This window comes from Chiloscyllium plagiosum, unplaced genomic scaffold (genome assembly GCF_037043375.1).
Source record: "Chiloscyllium plagiosum isolate Xiang-an unplaced genomic scaffold, Cpla_swu_hap1 HiC_scaffold_16, whole genome shotgun sequence".
In the NCBI taxonomy this organism is placed as follows: Eukaryota; Metazoa; Chordata; class Chondrichthyes; order Orectolobiformes; family Hemiscylliidae; genus Chiloscyllium; species Chiloscyllium plagiosum.
In genome coordinates, this window is record NW_028270154.1 from 18,324,606 (window position 1) to 18,344,474 (window position 19,869).

Sequence of the window (19,869 nt, forward strand, 5' to 3'; positions counted from 1 at the left end):
CCTGTCGGAGGTAATCATTGCCCAGTACTTGTGTGGTACAAATGTTACCTGCCACTTGAACAGTATCAAAGTTACGACTGACATGTCAAATGGAGCAGTCAGAGTCAGAGAGACGTACAGCACAGAAACAAACCCGTCAGTCCAACTCGTCCATGCCGACCAGATATCCTAATCCAATCTAGGCCCGCCTGCCAGCACCCGGTCCATATTCCTCCAAACCCTTCCTATTCATATGCTCATCCAGATACCTTTTTAAACGTTGTAATTGTACTAGCCTCCACCACTTCCTCTGGCAGCTCATTCCATACATGCACCACCCTCTGCGTGAAAAGTCACCCCTTACGTCTCTTTTATATCTTTCCCCTCTCACCCTATACCTATGCCCTCTAGTTCTGGACTTCTCCCACCCCAGGGAAAAAGACTTTATCTATTTACCCTATCCATGCCCCTCATGATTTTGTAAACTTCAATAAGGTCACCTCTCAGCCTCCGACATTCCAGGGAAAACAGCCCTAGCCTATTCAATCTCTCCCTAAAGTTCAAATCCTCCAACCCTAGCAACATCCTTGCAAATCTTTTCTGAACCCTTTCAAGTTTCACAACATTGTTCCGATAGGAAAGAGACCAGAATTGCATGCAATATTCCAACAGTGGCCTAACCGGGAGACTGGTTAGCAAGGTTACATCTCATGGAACACAGGGTGAACTAGCCATTTGGATACAGAACTGGCTCAAAGGTAGAAGACAGAAGGTGGTGGTGGAGGGTTGCTTTTCAGACTGGAGGCCTGTGACCAGTGGAGCACAAGGATTGGTGCTGCGTCCACTACTTTTCATCATATATATATATATAATGTGGATTTGAGCATAAGACGTATAAGTTAGTAAATTTGCAGATTACACCAAAATTGGAGGGGTAATGGACAGCGAAGAAGGTTACGTCAGATTACAACGGGATCTTGATCAGCTGGGGCAATGGGCTGAGAAGTGGCAGATGGAGTTTAATTTAGATAAGTGTGAGGTGCTCCATTTTGGGAAAGCAAATTTTGTAGGACTTATACACTTAATGCTAAGGTCCTATAGAATGTTGTCTTGCTGCATTTGGACATGGAATGTTTTGGTATCAGAGGGGTCATGACTAGTGCCGAATAATCTGCAAATATCATTGACATCCCTGCACCCGAGTTTATGATTGTGGGAAAGTCACAGATTATCCTGACCAAAGTTGGCAGAAATGTCATGGAGTTGAAATGACGGATCTCAAACAGCAACTACCATTTTCCTTTATGCCAAGTACAAATCCAATCAGTGATGTGGTTTCCCCAGATCCCACTGACTCTAGCTTTGCTAAAACTTCTCTGTTAAATGCAGCCTTACATCAAGGGCAGTCATTCTCATCTCACCTCCAGAATTCAGTTCTTCTGTCCATGTTTGAACAAAGCTGTAATCCGTTCATAAGCTGAGTGACTCTGGTGGAATCCAATCTTTATACAATCTGATAGATTTCTTGTAGTCTCCTCCACAAAGACAGACTCAAAGCAATTATTAATTTCTCTACTATTTTCCCGCCTCTGCGTGCACTGGACTCATTCTTGATGAAGGGCTTATGCCCGAAACATCAACTCTCCTGTTCCTCAGATGCCTGACCTGCTGTGCTTTTCCAGCGCACACTTTTTGACTCTGATCTCCAACGTCTGCAATCCTCACTTTCTCTCCGCACTGGACCCACTGTTGTCTTTGCTAATCACTTTCTTTTTCAAAAACTTTAGCAGCTATGCAGTTCATTTCAATCTTCCTTGCTGGTTTACACTCAAATTCTATTCCCCCTCTCTTTCGCAGTCTCTTGGTCTTCCTTTGCTTAATGCTAAAGTGCTCACAATCCTTCACTTTACTCATTTACAGCAAGTTTAGAAGTCTCCTTCTTTGGACTAATGAGGTTTTAAAAATTCTTTTGTGAGCCAAGGTTGACTCACTTTCCCTGTTGGCTTCTTGCGCCTGAAAGAAATGTATGTTTCTGTAAATAATTTCAGTCCTTTGAAGATATGCCTGGCTGCTGTCACACATAATATATTGAACCACATCAAACATGTCCCTCAAACCTTCAGTTTCCTTTATTTAAAGCCTTAATTTGGGTTGAATTACATAGCTTCTAAACTTGATTAGATTACTTACAGTGTGGAAACAGGCCCTTCGGCCCAACAAGTCCACTCCGACCCTCCAAAGAGCAACACACCCAGACCCATTCCCCCACATTTACCCCTTCATCTAACACTATGGGCAATTTAGCATGCCCAATTCATCGAACCTGCACATTTTTGGACTGTGGGAAGAAACCGGAGCACCTGGAGGAAACCCATGCAGACATGGGGAGAATGTGTAAACTCCACACGGACAGTTGCTTGAGGCAGGAATTGAACCCTGGCCTCTGGCACTGTGAGGCAGCAGTGCTAACTACTGTACCACCCAACTTAATTGAAAATTCCTGCATATTACGATCACATTCCATTAATGTTCTTTTAATTCGCTCTTTCACATTGCAAAACACTAGATCTAAAATAACTTGTTCCTGAGTTGGATCTTTATAATACTGCTTTAACCAGCCATCTTACACATGTTGCTGGAATTTATACTCCTCAATATTGGTGCTTATCAGGTTTAACATGTAAACAAGTCATCCATCGAGTACTGCAGTGACCTGGTTACATGTACCTCAAATGTTTTGATCTACCTCAGGACTTGTACCTCAATATCATTTTGCTTGGTAGTATCTCCATATCATTACTGCTTTGAAAATCCAACACTTAATGGAATTTCGTACCCAATATCTATTGGCGGGAGAAGTACTGGAAGATTGCAAAACTGCATTTATGATACCCCTATTTACAAAGGGAGGGAAGCAAAAAGGAGGTAACTATAAAAGCTGATTAGGCCAAAATCTATTGTTGAAAAAGAGTTGGAATCAATTATTAAGGAAGTAATAGTATATATTTGAAACATCACAATCTGATCATGCCAAGTCAGCATGGCTTCATGAAAAGGGAAATCACGCCTGACTAGTTTATTTAGAGTTTTGTTTTTGAGAAGTCTCAACCAAAATAGGTAGAGGGGAGCCAACACCTGTTGTATTTCAACTTCCAGAAAGTTAAGCTGTAGGACAAAAGCCTGGTATTGGATGTGGTATATTGCCATAGATAAAGAATTAGCTAATAGGCAGGACACATCAAGTGGAGAGAAGGGATTCTTTTTCAGATTGGCAACATGTTACCTCGAGGGTTTGACAGGGATCAGTGCTGGGTCCACAACTGTTTACAATATATATGAATGACAGAGAGGAAGGAAACAAAAATACTGTAGCCAAATTTGCAGATGACACAAAAATAGGTGGAAAGACAAGTTGCACGAGGAATACAAACAGTTTACAGGGATAAAAATCACATAACACCAGAGTATAGTCCTACAGGTTTATTTGGAAGCACTGGCTTTCGGTACACTGCTCCTTCATCAGATGGTTGTGGAGTATAAGATCGTAAGACACAGAATTTATAGCAAAAGTTTCAGTGTGATGTAACTGAAATTATATATTGAAAAATACCTGGATTGTTTGTTTTCAGTATATAATTTCAGTTACATCACACTGTAAATTCTTGCTATAAATTGTGTCTTATGACCTTATACTCCATAACCACATGGTGAAGGAGCAGCGCTTTGAAACCTAGTGCTTCCAAATAAACCTGTTGGACTATAACCTGGCATTGGGTGATTTGTACACCCAGTCCAACACCAAATCAAGTTTACAGGGACATACTGATAGGTTAAGTAAGTGGGCAAAATTGTTCACTTTGGAAGGGAGAACAAAGCATTAGAGTATTATTTAAATGGTAAAAAAACTGCTTAAAGCTGCAATGCAAAAGGAGTCGAGGATACTTGTGCACGAAACACAGATGCAGCATGTAGTCAGGAAGGCTAAAGGAACATTGGCCCTTATTTCAGGGGGGGGGGGGGGGGGGGGGGGTCTTACTTCAACTGTACAAATCTCTGGTGAGACCACATCTGGAGTACTGAGAGCATTTTTGATTCCCTTATTTAATAAAAGATATCATTTCATTGGAGGCAGTTCAAAGAAGGCTCACTCGGATGATCCCTGGTATGGAGGAACTGTCTTATCAATGATTAAAAAGTTTGGGACTTGACTCATTGAAACTTAGAAGAATGAGAGGTGATCTCATGAAGGATTCTTAAGGGACTTTACAGGGTAAATACTGACAATGTTTCCTCTCATAGGGCAATCGAGCACTACAGGGCATAGTGTCAGAATAAAGGGATGCCAATATAAAACTGAAATGAGGAGATATTTCTTTTCTGAGAGTTGAGTGTCTTTGGAACTCCATGCCACAGACTGCTATGGGGCCAGAGTCCTTGTGGATAAATAAGACGGAGATAGATACATTCTTGATCAGTAGGGGAAATCACAGGTTATGAGGAAAGGACAGACAAGTGAATGTGACAATTATCAGATCAGCCATGATCCTGTTGAATGGCGAAGTAGGCTTGAGTGGCTCAACTGACTACTCCTGTGAAGTAAAGGAATGGATTTGAGACAAACATGATGCTTTCATCCATCACATCTAATTATTAAAATCACTCGTTGAATTCTTCTGCTACCTTCCTTGTTTGCGTATGGGAATTTTTTGGGTGGAGTCAATTATCTTTGGCTTTGATTCTTTTTCTCATGTTTTCTCCCAACTCTATAAATGTTGCCATGTTTTATTTTTGTTTAGTTGGGAGGATCACATACCCTGTTTCAATTTGAATTCATTCGCAGCACTGATCAGTGTTAGCTTGTTCAGTTTTGGCATCATAGCAAGGATCCGAAAGACTCAGTTTATCATTCCTAATAACTCACCTTTCTCTGTAAGGTACAAGCATTGTTACACCGTAACAAAGGTTAACAAAGGTCAATACCTTCAGACTGATTTCAAAACTCCGAGATATAGGTCTCAGCTCTGCCCTTTGCAACTGGATCCACAGATTCCTGACCCATAAACCACAATCAGTGAAGATGGACAACTGCACTTCCTCCACGATAACACTCAACACTGAAGCCCCCCCAGGGACGTGTTCTCAGGCCCCGATTGTGCTCCCGACACATCCTTAACTGTGTTGCCAAATTCTGAACGAATGCCATCTACAAGCTTGCTGACAGCAGCATTGTGGTAGGACAGATACCAAATAACAAATGAGTCAGAACACAGAAAGGAGATAGAGGGCTTGGTGACATGCTGCAATGATAACAAGTTGGCAATGTTGGCAAAAATCAAAGAACTAATTGACAGCACTTTCGGAGATCAAATGTTAAGGAAAAGTACCCAGTTAATGGCAGGACACTGTTCAGGTCCACAGCACCTTGAGTCCATGCAAGTAGATGGGGTGGTGGACAGGCCATATGGCATGTTCACCTTTACTGGTTGGGGAACTAAGTACGGGAGTCAGGATGTTGTGTTGCCAGCTTTGTGGGACTTTGGTTAGGCCGCACTTAGAATATTGCATTTGATTCTGGTCACCGCATTGTGGGAGGGATGTGGAGGCTTTGTAGAGGGTGCAGAGAGGGTTTACTAGGATGTTGCCTGGATTACAGGGTATGATTTATGGAGAGACGCTGGAGGAGTTCGAGTTGTTTTCTCTTGAACAGCAGAGGCTGAGGGGAGACTTGATAGAAGTCTAAAATTATGAGATACATAGTTAGGTTTGACAGCCAGAATTGTTTGCCCCAGAGTTGAAGTGTCTAGAACTAAGGGGAAAGTTTGGAGGAGATGCAAGGGGCAAGTTTTTGTTTTACACAGAGAGTGGCAGGAATCTGGAATGCCAGAGGTGGTGGTGGAGGCAGATATGATAGAGTGTTGAAAGACTTTCAAGTAAGCATATGAACGTGCAAGAAATGGGGGGATATGGAACAAGGGCATGCAGAAAGGATTAGTTAAATTTGGCATTGTGTTGGCATAATATCTTGGGCCAAAGGGTCCGTTCCTGTGCTGTATTATTCTATGTTCTACGTCAGCGAGAAATCTGAAGGTGAACGCAAATGTCTGTCATTATTTGACATTATTTCACTGCACACTTCATTCCTTGATTTAAGGGAAGATGACATCAGACATCAGCTCAGAGAGTGAAAGACCTTAACATCAAGGCTGCAGTCGACGAATGTGGCATCAAAGAATCCGAGCAAAACTGGAATCAATGGGTATCAGAGGGTATAAACTCTCCAGTGGTTGAAGTCATGCCTGACACAAAGGAAGACAGTTGTGGTTGTTGGAGGTCAGCTCCAAGACATCTCTGCAGCAGTTCCTCAGGGTAGTGTCCCTAGGCCCAACCATCTTCATCAATGACTTTCCCATCGTTACAAGGTCAGAGGCAGGAGTATGCAACAATCAGCAAACAATATTTAGCACCGTTTGTAACTCCTCAGATACTGAAGCAGTCCATGTTCAAATACAACAAGATTTGGACAATATTCAGGCTTGGGCTGACAAGTGGCAAGTAACATTCGCATCACACAAATACCAGGTCATGACCATCATCAATGAGAGACAATTTAAGCATCGTCTCTTGACATTCAATGGTGTTACCATCACTGAATTCAGCACTATCAACATCCCGGGAGTTATCATTGACTGGAAACTTAAGTGGACTCACCACATAAACACAGTGGCTACAAGAGCAGATCAGAGGCTAGGACTCTGTGGCAAGTGACTCAACCTGTAATGTTAAAACATTAAATTATACTACCTCTCTGGACATTAATGCAATGTTAATGGGTTAAACTGTACTGTCTTTCTCCAAGAAAGTGAACATTCTGGAAGTGGGTGGGGGCGACATTCATGCAGGAATGTGAATGACTCCAATTCATCTGGGCAGCCATTTATTACTATTCCATGGCTATTATCAAATTAAACTCTTTCAGTTCCTTCCATGCAGAAATGCTTTCATAGCCATCCCCTGATATTGAAGTATATCACACCTACATTGTCTTCAGGGATCACTGTTTCAGTAAGTTGTTTGCGTAATGACTCCCCAGGATTAGGGCATTTACATCATCTCCGAGGATAATCTCATCCTACCATGGTACCTGGGGTAATGTGGTTATTGGTGGGGAGGGTGGGGGGGGGGGAGGAATGGCAGGAGTACCTGTGAGCATCACCAACTGACCTGTATAAAGGGGATGTGTTTTCTTTGGGGCCTCTTTTGACTTACTTTGCACGCCTGCGAAATACGTCAAAGGGGGAGGGGGTCACCAAGCTTGTACAGGCTTTAACTGTTTACAGAAGTTGGTGTGTGAGAATTGCATCGTGTGTGTGAAATCTCAGGAAAAGAACCTAACAACCCTCTGCCTCCCTAAAGCCTGTCCACCATCTACAAGGCACAAGTCAGCAGCATGATGGAATACTCCTTACTTGCCTGAATGAGTGCAGACTCAACAACACTCAAGAAGCTGACACCATCCAGGATAAAGCAGCTTGCTTGATTGGCACTACACCCACAAGCATCCACACCCTCCATCACCATAGCTCAGTCGCAGTATTGTCCATTATCCACAAGATGTACCGCAGAAATTCACCAAATATCTTCGGGGTAGCATCTTCCAAACACACATCCATCTAGAAAGGATAAGGGCAACACATTTTTGGGAACACCACCCAAGTTCCCCTGCAAGCCAGTCACCTTCCTGACTTGGAAATACATAATCGTTCCTTCACAATTGTTGGACCAAAATCCTGGAATTCTATCTCTAATGGCACAGTGGGTCAACCCACAGCAGGTGAACTGCAGCAGTTCAAGAAGGCAGCTCACTGCCATCTTCTCAAAGGCAATTAGGGAAGAGCAATAAATGCTGCCCAGCCAGCAACACCCACATCCCACAAAAGAACAAAAAAAAATCAAAGTCTTTGCCGAACCTTCTCAACTTAATCAAGTTTGACATCAGGTTGGAGAATTAGTTCACTGTCGGCACCAGAGAGTTCGTTGAGACAGGATTTAAACAAAAACAGTGAAGGGCCTTTAGAGTCATAGAGATGTACACCACGGAAACAGACTCTTTGGTCCAACTTGTCCATCCCGACCAGATATCCCAACCCAATCTAGGCCCACCTGCCAGTACCCAGCCCATATCTCTCCAAACCCTTCCTATTCATATACCCATCCAGAGGCCTTTTAAATGTTGCAATTGTACTAATCTCCACCACTTCCTCTGGCAGCTCAAACCATACATGTACCATCCTCTGCGTGAAAAGTTGCCCCATAGGTCTCTTTTATATCTTTCCCCTCTCACCCTAAACCTGTGCCCTCTAGTTCTGGACTCCCCCACTCCAGCGAAAAGACTTTGTCTATTAATCCTATCCATGCCCCTCATGATTTTACAAACCTCTATAAGGTCACCCCTCAGCCTCTGACACTCCAGAGAAAACAGCCATAGCCTATTCAGCCTCTCCCTGCAGCTCAAATCCTCCAACCCTGGCAACATCCTTGTAAATCTTTTCTGAACCCTTTCAAGTTTCACAACATCTTTCCAAAAGGAAGGAGACTAGATTTGCACACAATATTCCAACATGGGCCTAACTAATGTCCTGTACAGCCACATCATGACCTCCTGAACTCAATACTCTGACCAATAAAGGAAAGCATACCAAACGACTTCTTCACCATCTTACCTACCTGCACTTCTACTTTCAAGGAGCTATGAAGCTGCACTCCAAGATCTCTTTGTTAGCAACACTCCCTAGGACCTTACCATTATGTGCAAAATCCGGCTAAGATTTGCTTTCCCAAAACGCAGCACCTCGCATTTATCTGAATTAAACTCCATCTGCCACTTGTCAGTCCATTGGCGAATCTGATCAAAGTCCCATTGTATTCTGAGGTAACCTTCTTCACTGCCCATTACACCTCCAATTTTGGTGCCATCTGCAAACATACTAACTATACCTCCTATGCTCACATCGAAATCATTTATATAAATGATGAAAAGTCACGGATCCAGCACCGATCCTTGTGGCACTCCACTGGTCACAGGCCTCCAGTCTGAAAAACAAAACCTCCACCATCACCCTCTGTCTTCTATCTTTGTGCCAGTTCTGTACCCAAATGGCTAGTTGGCCCTGTATTCCATGTGGTTTAACCTTGCTAACCAATCTCTATTGGAACCTTGTCAAATGCCTTACTGAAGTCCATATAGATCACATCTACCGCTCTGCCCTCATCAATCCTCTTTGTTACTTCCTCAAAAAACTCAATCAAGTTTGTGAGACAGAATTTCCCATGCATAAAGCTATGTTGCCAATCCCTAATCAGTTCTTGCCTTTCCAAATACATGTGCATCCTGTCCCTCAGGATTCCCTCCTACAACTTGCCCACCGGAGATGTCAGGCTCACTGGTCTATAGTTCCCTGGTTTGTCCTTACCACCCTTCTTAAATAGGGCAGCATGTTAACCAACCTCCAGTCTTCCGGCACCTCACTTGTGACTATCGATGATACAAATATCTCAGCGAGGGGCCCAGAAATCACTTCCCTAACTTCCCACAGAGTTCTCAGGTACATCTGATCAGGTTTGCTCAAACAAAGTTTACAATCTTAACAACTTTCAATACATGAGAAAACTTCATAACTTTACTTGCTGATGTGTGTTGATGGATTATATATCAGTAATTGACAAGAGAGGGGAAATTTTGCAAAATGCGACAAAGTCTGCATTTGTACCAAGCATGGTTGGTGCACTCACTTGTGATAAAAAACAGATTCTTGACTATAATGATTTTTCTTAACACATCCATTTTGAACTTATTGTAGATGCCCTTTGATCTTTCCTTTACAGGCAAAAGGATGAGAAGATGTTTAGTTGTTATGTCCACATAATCCATTTGCACAGAAACAATCAGCTGGGTTGGGTCAGTCACATTAATGGATTCTTCCAACTGCAGCGGCATTAATTTTCTGACCAGTCCTATAGTAGTTGCTATTACTATTTGCTGCTGGTTGAGAAAAACAAAATCAAAACTGCCTTCAATTGATCAGTTTTCTTTATTCAAAGCATATTGTTCAAAGGAAAGCTGTCCTTGAATTTGCTGCAATCATTGTTAGCAATATTTCAAATTCCCCTTTTCACTTAGCAGTATATTTGGTGACATTCACTTTCCCGTCCTATGTGGAAGCTGCACATTCTGTTTCTTTTTAGATGGCCCAGGTTCACTTATTGTTGCTTCATTTTGTAGTCATTGAAGTGTTCCCTATAATTTTTAATCATCCTGTACCTACCTGTTAGGTAAGTAGCTGAAGAAATAAAGTACAGGTCTGCAGAGGATTGGCAGAGGAGTACGATGAGGTAAGATTCTCTTGCAGGCCATCTACGTGGGCATGATGAGTTGAATAGCCACCAGTACTAATGCTGTTAGAACACTCACTTATTTTATCAATTTTGATTTGGAGCAGTGAAATGAGAGCTTAAAATAACCTTTGGACTGTGGGCAGTGGCTTGCACTAAAAAAAACAAACTATCGTTTGTTTGAAGCCAGGTCTGAAGTTAATTGGTTGAGAATTGGTTCCAGCAATTCGAGAAGAGATGTTAGGCAGTTGCAGATGGCAGATGCTGAATAGAAAATGAGAACTCGTGGGGAGACAGTCAGTGTGACAGAGAGAGGCCAGAGTTTTGAAATAGGTTCTGGACTGTGTTTTCCGTGAGAAGGAGTTTTTGCTGCTGATGTAACAGCGTGAAGATTTGCAGCTCTATGCCTGGCCTCCCATTGTCAGTTATTGCAATTTCAGAGAATAAAAACCAAGTATCACTGACTTTCTCTGCGTGAACTGAAATAAATGGCCCTGATCAACATCTTCAGAAAATCAACAAGAAACAACCATCTATGCTTGTAGACAACAACTCATGAAAACCACTTAAGTAATCTAACTATTTTGTTATTTTCTTTTATTTCTCTCTCAACTGGGTTTATTTGTCTGTCTTTTCGGTGACTGCTTGAAAATAAAGGTTACTTGTGTTTTGGACTAGGCCAGACCATTTGTTAAGCAGGCAGCCCAGACCATAATTTTGCAATTTGTTTCAGTAAGTGTACACATCCCCTGACTACCAACACTTATTTTCCCCCATCTTTTTCAAAATATTACTTTTTCCAAGCTTACTATCAAAGTGGGTAAATTCATCGTTGAACACATTAGATTTAACGTGCCTCCATCACTTTGCAAATCACACACAATCTACAACCCTTTGCAGGGTCTCTCTATGTCCTCACAGGAAAAACTGACTGCTACCAAGATTTGTATACATCACAAGGACAAATTGCATAAGCTTGAGTTACATTCGCTTGAATTTAAGTAGAGATAATGACACTTTTTTTCTCTGGTGCAGGAGTCTTGAACGAGTGTGTACAATCATCGAATTAGAGCTATGTCATTGTGGTATTGTTTAAAAACATTTTCCACACAAAGGTGAGTAGAAGCGGAACTTTTTTTTTCCTCTCCAAAAGGCTGTAGATACTGGATTTACAGAAATCTTCAGTGTGCTTGTTAGATTTTTTTTTAAAGAGGTAAGGTCATCAACGAATATGGAACAAAGACTGAAAAATAGAATCATGATGAACCATGATCCAATAAATGATCCAAGAATAGAATAAAGAACACCTACAGAACTCAGCCTATCCCAACTAGACTTAATTATGCTGTTCCCAACATACAAAACAGTCCCAATAAGCAAACCCCTTAAACACAGTAAAAATGAAACAAAGGCTCACAGGTTGAAGTTAGAAGGGCAGAAGGAGAGAGAGTTTAGCAACCTGTTTGCGCACAGTCCACAGCTGAACTCCTAACTAGTTCTGGGACTGAACTGCTCAGCTTGAGAGCTGGCTACATCCCCTTGACTTATACAAGTTACTTCTAAAAACATAAAAGCTTTGGCCGAAAGACTCATCTGTTTCCTATAAACAAAAAGGCCTTTAATCTCTGTACTAAATGCAACCGTTTTGGAGCCCAGAGTGTTTTATGACGTCTCTGAAAAAAAACCAAGGACATGGTATCCCTGAGAAAAGGACCAGCTTTGTGATACTTGTGTAAAACATAGGCATTAATTAGATTACTTTGTATAATTGTGATCTCAAAATTACTGTATTATTAATAAATTGATAAATCTTTCATTTAGACTAGAAAACTAATGCTGAGAATTAATTATTCAGAGAGTCTGGAATTGGTTATTCAAAAATGACTGGTCAGGATTGGTGTCAATTTTGAGGGTCTTTGAATTTTACTGTGTTGGTAATATAGAGGGAGAAACATTTGGTTCAGCTCTGTGTCTTTGTGTTGTAACATTAGCTTAACACCTGCCACCTTTGAAGATCTGTGCACCCATACACCCAGTTCCCTTTGCTCCTGCACCCACTTTAGAATCGTATCCCCTTATGTTATATTGTCTGTCCAAGCTCTTCCTACCAAAATACATTACCTTGGGCTTCTCTGTATTGAATGACTTCTGCCATCTATTTGCCCATTTCATTACTTTATCAATGTCTTTATGAAGTTCTACACTGTCTTCCTCAGTTTACCATGTTTACAAATTTGGTATCATCCATAAGCTTTAGTATTGTCTCTTCTAAAACCTAGATCACGTACACAAATCAGGAAAAGGAAGGGCATCAATATCAAATTCCACTTCAAGTGTTCTTTCCGTGTGAAAAATATCACTAATTAACTTGTTTCTATCATTTAGCCAATTCTGTATTTGCATTACTGCTGTCCCTTATATTTCATGAGCTACAACTGTACATAAAGGTCCACTAAGCAGGACTGAACACCATTTGGAAGTACTCATGATTCGGAGATGACGGTGTTGGACTGGGGTGTACAAAGTTAAAAATCACACACCACCAGGTTATAGTCCAACAGGTTTAATTGGAAGCACACTAGCTTTTGGAGCGACGCTCCTTCATCAGGTGATTGTGGAGGGCTCGATCGTAACACACAGAATTTATAGCATGGTGACCCCAAGGTCCGACCAAAGAAGGTGTCAACATGGACCCCACCGGAGGGCCGCTGCCCTGGGCTTGACATGTGTGCTCAAACTGTCAGGAAATATATAAATGGCAGATTCATCAGCCGTACCCATAAGGTAGAGCAAAACATCACACGTTCCCAACGCAATGCCATCCAGGCTCTCAAAACCAATCACGGACCTTCGGATGACCATCCTCCAAGGTGGACTTCGGGACAGGCAGCAGAGGAAAGTGGCTGAGCAGAGGCTGATAGCTAAGTTCGGTACCCATAGGGAGGGCCTCAACCGGGACCTTGGGTTCATGTCACATTACAGGTGATCACCATTGCACTACACACACACACAGACATTCCTACACACACACACACACACACACACTCACATGCACACGGACACAGATACACACAGACACCCACACACACCCTTATAGACACACAGACTCCCACACATACACCCCCTCACAGACTTAAGACACTCTGCACTCATTACACACACACACACACTTTCTCACACTCACAACCCCCACCCCAGACAGACACACACACAGACAGACAAAGACCCACATGCACACATATATATTGTGTGTGGTGAATTTTTTTGGTACAAAGTTACATTGCACTTTGCTCAAAAACCACATAGATTCATTTCGAACTCTGAGCTCAAAAACTGCATGAATTTATGTAAAACTCTGTTATCTCACTTTTTAGATTGGAATCAATCTAAACATCAGGTCATAGACAGAGAACACAGGGGCTAACATCTTCAACATATTGTCTTGCTATCACCATTGTTAACAGCTAACCCGAGAATGCAACTTAAAAAAAAAGGGTTTTGTGATTTACACATGAAAGAAGTGAAACTATCACTGTATTCTAACAGACAATCAATTCTTCAATGTATAATTTCAGTTACATCACACTGCAAATTTTTGCTATAAATTCTGTGTTACGATCCAGTCCTTTTGGAAGTATATGTACATCACATATCTTCCCCTCATCAACTCTCTCTCTGTTACCTCTTCAAAGCAGACCAGTAAGTTAGTTCAACATGATTTTCCCGTTAGAAACAATTCTGGCTCACTCTAATTAACCCACATTTGTCCATGTGACTATTAATTCTCTCCAGGATTCTTGTTTCCAGATGTTTCCTCACAGCCAAATTTAAACTTAAATCGTCTGTAATTGCTGCGTTATAACTTTTTTCAAAAATAAGGGTATAACGATTGCCATTTTCCACTTCTTTGGTACAACCAACACCCTCCCACCACCCCAGTGCCTAAGTTAGCACACTCACTTCCTTCAGTATCCTTGGGCTCATCGTATCTGGTCCAGGTGCTTTTGCAACTTTAAAACACCAACAGCTAATCCAATACCTTCTCTGGATTTATTTTGAACACTAAAGTAACAGAGTTTCCACCTCCGCCACCATGACTTCAGTTGCATCTGCTTCTTTGGTAAACACAAATGCAAAATATTAATTCAGTACACAATCCATGCCTCTGCCTCCTTTATGGTTCCTAATCAGCCAGACGACTCATTTTGCTATTTATAAAGACTTGGTGAATTTGCGTTACTTTAGCTATCAGTCTTTCTCTTTACCCCACCACCTCTCTCAGCTTCTTTTATTTGCTTTTCACCTCCCTTCTGAACATTTTATAGTTAGCTTGGTTGACAATTTCATTTTTTATTTTACACCTATCCCAGTCCCCAAAAATCAGGTCAAGCAGTGCTTCCCTACTTCTCTTGTTATATATGTTTAAGCCATGAAGTGTTCAGGAGGATGTTCGTAGAAGACACGCCCCTTTTACCCTTAAAACTACCACTATCCCAGTCTACAGTCAAGTAACTGAAGTTCGCATTATAACAACTTGAATGCCTTCACCTCTCATAATTGCAGATTTGTTTTTTTACACCCTTCCAGGTGGTTTAGTTGGTATAGTGTGTAATTAAACATGTAAAAGTTTGGCAGTGCCGAAACTAATCTACAAATGTGGCCTACAGATGCCACAAATGACATCCACCACTTACAACTGTCCTGTCATGTCCCTGGGAATTTCCCATTCATTCTTGGGATGTGGGTTCACTGTTGAGCCAACATTTATTGCCCATCCTTAATTGCCCGGGAGAAAGTAGTAGGAAGCTGCCTTCTTGAAATGCTTCAATCCTTGGAATATAGGCACACCCACAATGCTGCCAAGAAAGAATTTTTGGGATTTTACATAGAACATAGAACGTTAAAACACAGTACAGGCCCTTCAGCACTCGATGTTGCGCTGACTTATGAAATTAATCTGATGCCCATCTAACCTACACTGTTCCATTAGTATTCATTTATACACACACATATATATCCAATGCCCATTTAAATGCCCTTAACATTGACGAATCTACTACAGTTGCAGGCAGGCCGTTCCATGCCCCCAACTACTGAGTAAAGTACCTACCCCTGATATCTGTCCTAAATCTATCAACCCTTAATTATAAGCTGTTGGCCTTCAGCATCCAAGGAAAAAGGCTCTCACTGTCCACCTCTCAATCTTCTTCTCTCCAACGAAAACAGTCTCAGTTCCCTCAGCCTTTCCTCATGTACCCTCGTATGGAAGACCTTTCTTCCATACCAGGCAACATCCTAGTAAATGTCCTCTGAACCCTTTCCAAAACTTCCACATCCTTCCTATAATGCGGTGACCAGAACTGTACGCAAGACTCCAGGTGCAGCCTCACCAGTGCCTTGCACAGCTGAAGCATGAACTCGTGACTCAGAAACTCAATCCCTCTACCAAGAAAAGCCAATACACCATATGCCTTCTTAACAACCCTACCAACCTGCGTGGCAACTTTCAGGGATTTATGCACCTGGACACAGAGATCTCTCTGCTCATCTTCACTGCTAAGAATTCAACCAATAGCCCAGTACTCTGCGTTCCGGTTATTTCTTTTGAAGTGAACTACCTCACTTTTCTGCATTAAACTCCATTTGCCACTTCTCCACCCAGCTCTGTATCTTATCTGTTTCCCTCTGTAATCAACAACATCCTTCAGCACTATCCACAACCCTGCCTACCTTCACGTCATCTGCAAATTTACTAACCCATCCTTTTAAGCCACATCCAGATCATCTATAAAAATGACAAACAGCAGTGATCCCAAAACAGATCCTTGTGGCACACCACTGATAACTGAGCTCCAGGATAAACATTTCTCAACAATCACCACCTTCTTTCAGCTAGCCAATTTCTGATCCAATTCACTGAATCACTTTCAATCCCGAAACTCCGTATTTTGTGCAATAGCCTACCGTGTGGAACCTTATCAAGTGCCTTACTGAAGACCAGATACACCACATCAACCCCTTTACCTTCATGCATCTCTTTTGTCACCTTCTTGAAGAACTCAATAAGGTTAGTGAGGTACGACCTACCCTTCACAAAACCAAGCTGACTGTCTCTAATCAAATTATTCCTTGCCAGATGATTATAAATCTTATCTCTTACAACCTATTCCAATACCTTACCCACAACTGAAGTAAGGCTCACTGGCCTATAATTACCACAATTGTCTCGACTCCCCTTCTTAAACAAGGGAACAACATTTGCTAGCCTCCAGTCTTCTGGCACTACTCCTGTCGACAATGATGACATAAAAATCCAAGATAAAGGCTCTGCAATCACCTCCCTGGCTTCCCAGAGATTCCAAGGATAAATCCATCCGGCCCAGGGGTCTTATCTATTTTCAGATCTTCCAAATTGCTAAAACCTCCTTGTTGTCACCACAATCCCATCTAATCTATTAGCCTGTACCTCCGTATTCTCACTAACATTGCCTTTTTCTAATGTGAATACTGACAAAAAGTATTCAATAAGCACTTTCCCTATGTCTTCCGATTCCACACTCAACTTCCCACTCTTATCCTTGATTGGCCCTAATCTTACTCTAGTCGTTCTTTTATTCCTGATATACCTATAGAAGGCCTTAGGGTTTTCCTTGATCCTATCCACCAACAACTTCTCATGTCCCCTCCTGGTTCTTCTTAACCTTCTCTTTAGATCTTTTCTGGGTAACTTTTAACTCTCAAGCTCCCGAACTGAGCCTTCATGCTTCATCCCCACATAAGCCTTCTTCTTCCTCTTGACAAGAGCTTCAACTTCTTGATAAACCATGGCTCCCCCCTCAACAACTACCTCTCTGCCTCAAAGGTATATACTTATCAAGGACTTGCAGTAGCTGCTCCTTGAATAAGTTCCACATTTCAAGTGTGTCCCTCCCCTGCAGATTCTTTCCCCATCCTATGCATCCTAAATCTTGCCTGATTGTACTATAATTGCCTTTTCCCCAGTTATACCTCTTTCCCTGCGGTAAAAACCTATTTCTGCCCATTGCTAGTGTAAACATAACTGATTTGTGGTCACTATCGCCAAAGTGCTCACCTACCTCCAAATTGAACACCTGGCCGGGTTCATTACCCAGTACTAAATTCAATATGGTATCACCCCTTGTTGGCCTGTCTACATACTGTGTCAGAAAACCCTCCTGCATATATTGAACAAAAACCGATCCATCTAAACTACTTGAACTATAATATTCCCAGTCAATGTTGGAGAAGTGAAAGACCACCCCCCCATAACAACGACCCTGTTCCTATCAAGAATCATCTTTGCTATCCTTTCCTCTACATCCCTGGAAGAATTCGGAGGCACATAGAAAAGTCCCAACAGGGTGACCTCTCCTTTACTGTTTCTAACCTCAGCCCTAAGTAGAGGAGTCCTCAAATATTATCCCAGCTGCTGTAATACTACCCTTGATTAACAATGCCACAACCACCTCCCCACTTTTACCACCTTCTGTTCTTACTGAAACATCTAAATCCCAGACTGTCCAACCACCATTCCTCTGAAATGGCCACAACATCATATTCCCAGGTACCAACTAATGCTACAAGTTCGTCCAACTTATTCCAGATGCTCCTGGCATTGAAGTACAACACCCTGATTACCGCTGCCCTCTCATGACCTTGTAAACCCATCCCTGACCTCACTACCCTCAACCTCTTGTACACTGGAGCTACAATTCAGATTCCTATCCCACTAGTTTAAAACCCCCCGAAGAGCATTAGCAAATACCCCCCCTCAGGATATTGGTACCCCTCTAGTTCAGATGAAGACCATCCTGTTTGTACAGGTCCCACCTTCTCCAAAAAGGGCTCCAATTATCCACGAATCCAAACCCCTCCCTTCTGCACCATTGCTGTAGCTACGTGATCAGTTCCATTCTCTCCTTGTTCCTCGCTTCACTCGCACATGGCACAGGCAACAAACCAGAGATAACAACTCTGTTTGATCCAGCAACAATGATAGAATGACAATATAGTTACAAGTCAAGATGATGAGAGACTTGCAGGGGAACTTGCAGGTGGTGGTTTTCTAAGAATGACATTTTCATCACAGAATTATTAAAGTGATGCTCAGTACATGGTGGTGGCAACTCAATTTTGACTTTCCATTCAAGTTGATGCATATATTATATGCAAAAAAGTATGGTATGTGTTTGGTCTGCATTGAGTTTTGCTAATTTATAATATTTCTTGTGCTAAATTCAGCATTTCTGATCTAACATTTGAGACTGAAGTCATGCAATCTAGACAATTCATTATAGCACTTGGAAATATTAATAGTAAATAATGGACAACACAATATAGATTTGCAAGTATTGTCTTGCTTGTAGAAGGTACTCATGAACGGTGGACATTGAATGTGTTTCAGCAGATTGGAGACAACAGAATAGCCCTTTAGTAGAAGGAAGACCATTTACAATAGCAAGTAATTGACAAGTCTTTGAAACTATTGACATTATTCACTCTGGTTTAACAGGAAAATAAAAGACAGAGTTTCTGAGTAGGTATGTAAGTAGAGCTAATTTAAAGTCTGAGGTGATTCACAGATTAGTGGGCTAACCCCCTCAATTATTCCTCAATAGGAAACCTGTGTTCTATGCATACCAACTCCACACTGCCACTGCAGCACAGTCAGGTAACAGGCCAAGAAATTATGGAATATAGAAGCATTAAACAACCTCAAATAGACTTGGAAACTAGAACAGACTGGGATTATGAACTTAAATTTGTCAGAACAATTTACTTACAAGACAATTTCCTATCCCCACAACATTTAACCCCAATGAACAGTATTTCTCATTGACAGTATAACTTTTAAACTTTAAGTTTTGGTTATGTTTCCTAAATTATAGGTAAATAGCAAAACATAGCACAGGGAGTTTGTGAACCCCAGGATGTTATGAATGCTTGGAAATGAACAAAATCAAAACACATGCAATCTTTTGCCAATTGGATTACTTAAATTTCAATGTTGAATTAATTTTAGGTCTGAACTTACTGAGAAATGTGGCATTAATTCATCTTTTTCCTCCTGTGTGAAGCCGAATACCGTTAAAGTTTTGGGCCTGTGATCAACCACCATGTGCATCTGTGCACCTCTTCCCCTCACACTCCTGCCTCGACCTCGGCCTCGTGTTTGCATAGTCTTACCACGTCCTCCAGGGAGAATGCCCAGTCTTGCAGCCTAAAACAAGCAACAGATTTGGTTATATCCTTTTGCAGAAATACAAGTATTGCTCATTTGAGCCAGTGTCTGTGATCTCTTTTTACAACCTAGTTCCTCATATTGTGTCTTCTCACAGCAGCAAAAAATAAAAGAGCAAAGGAATATACAAGCAAACCTTGAAGAATACAAGTAGATAAACTGTCTGTGAGGAAGAATCAAGGATAAATAAAACAAATTCAATCAAACAGGAAAACAAGAAATGAAGAAAGTCAACGAAT

At 41.6% G+C, this 19,869-nt stretch overlaps 1 protein-coding gene across 2 annotated transcripts in view; it reads right to left on the bottom strand.

Annotated features, from left to right (window-relative positions):
- The window catches only part of rbm27 (RNA binding motif protein 27), a 145,381-nt gene that overhangs the window by 39,668 nt on the left and 85,844 nt on the right, over positions 1 to 19,869 (bottom strand). For both annotated transcript variants that reach the window (XM_043703208.2, XM_043703209.2), the window contains exon 18: positions 19,424 to 19,609. In XM_043703208.2, coding sequence (XP_043559143.1) covers positions 19,424 to 19,609 — 186 coding nt within the window. The remainder of the gene's footprint in view (positions 1 to 19,423; positions 19,610 to 19,869) is intronic.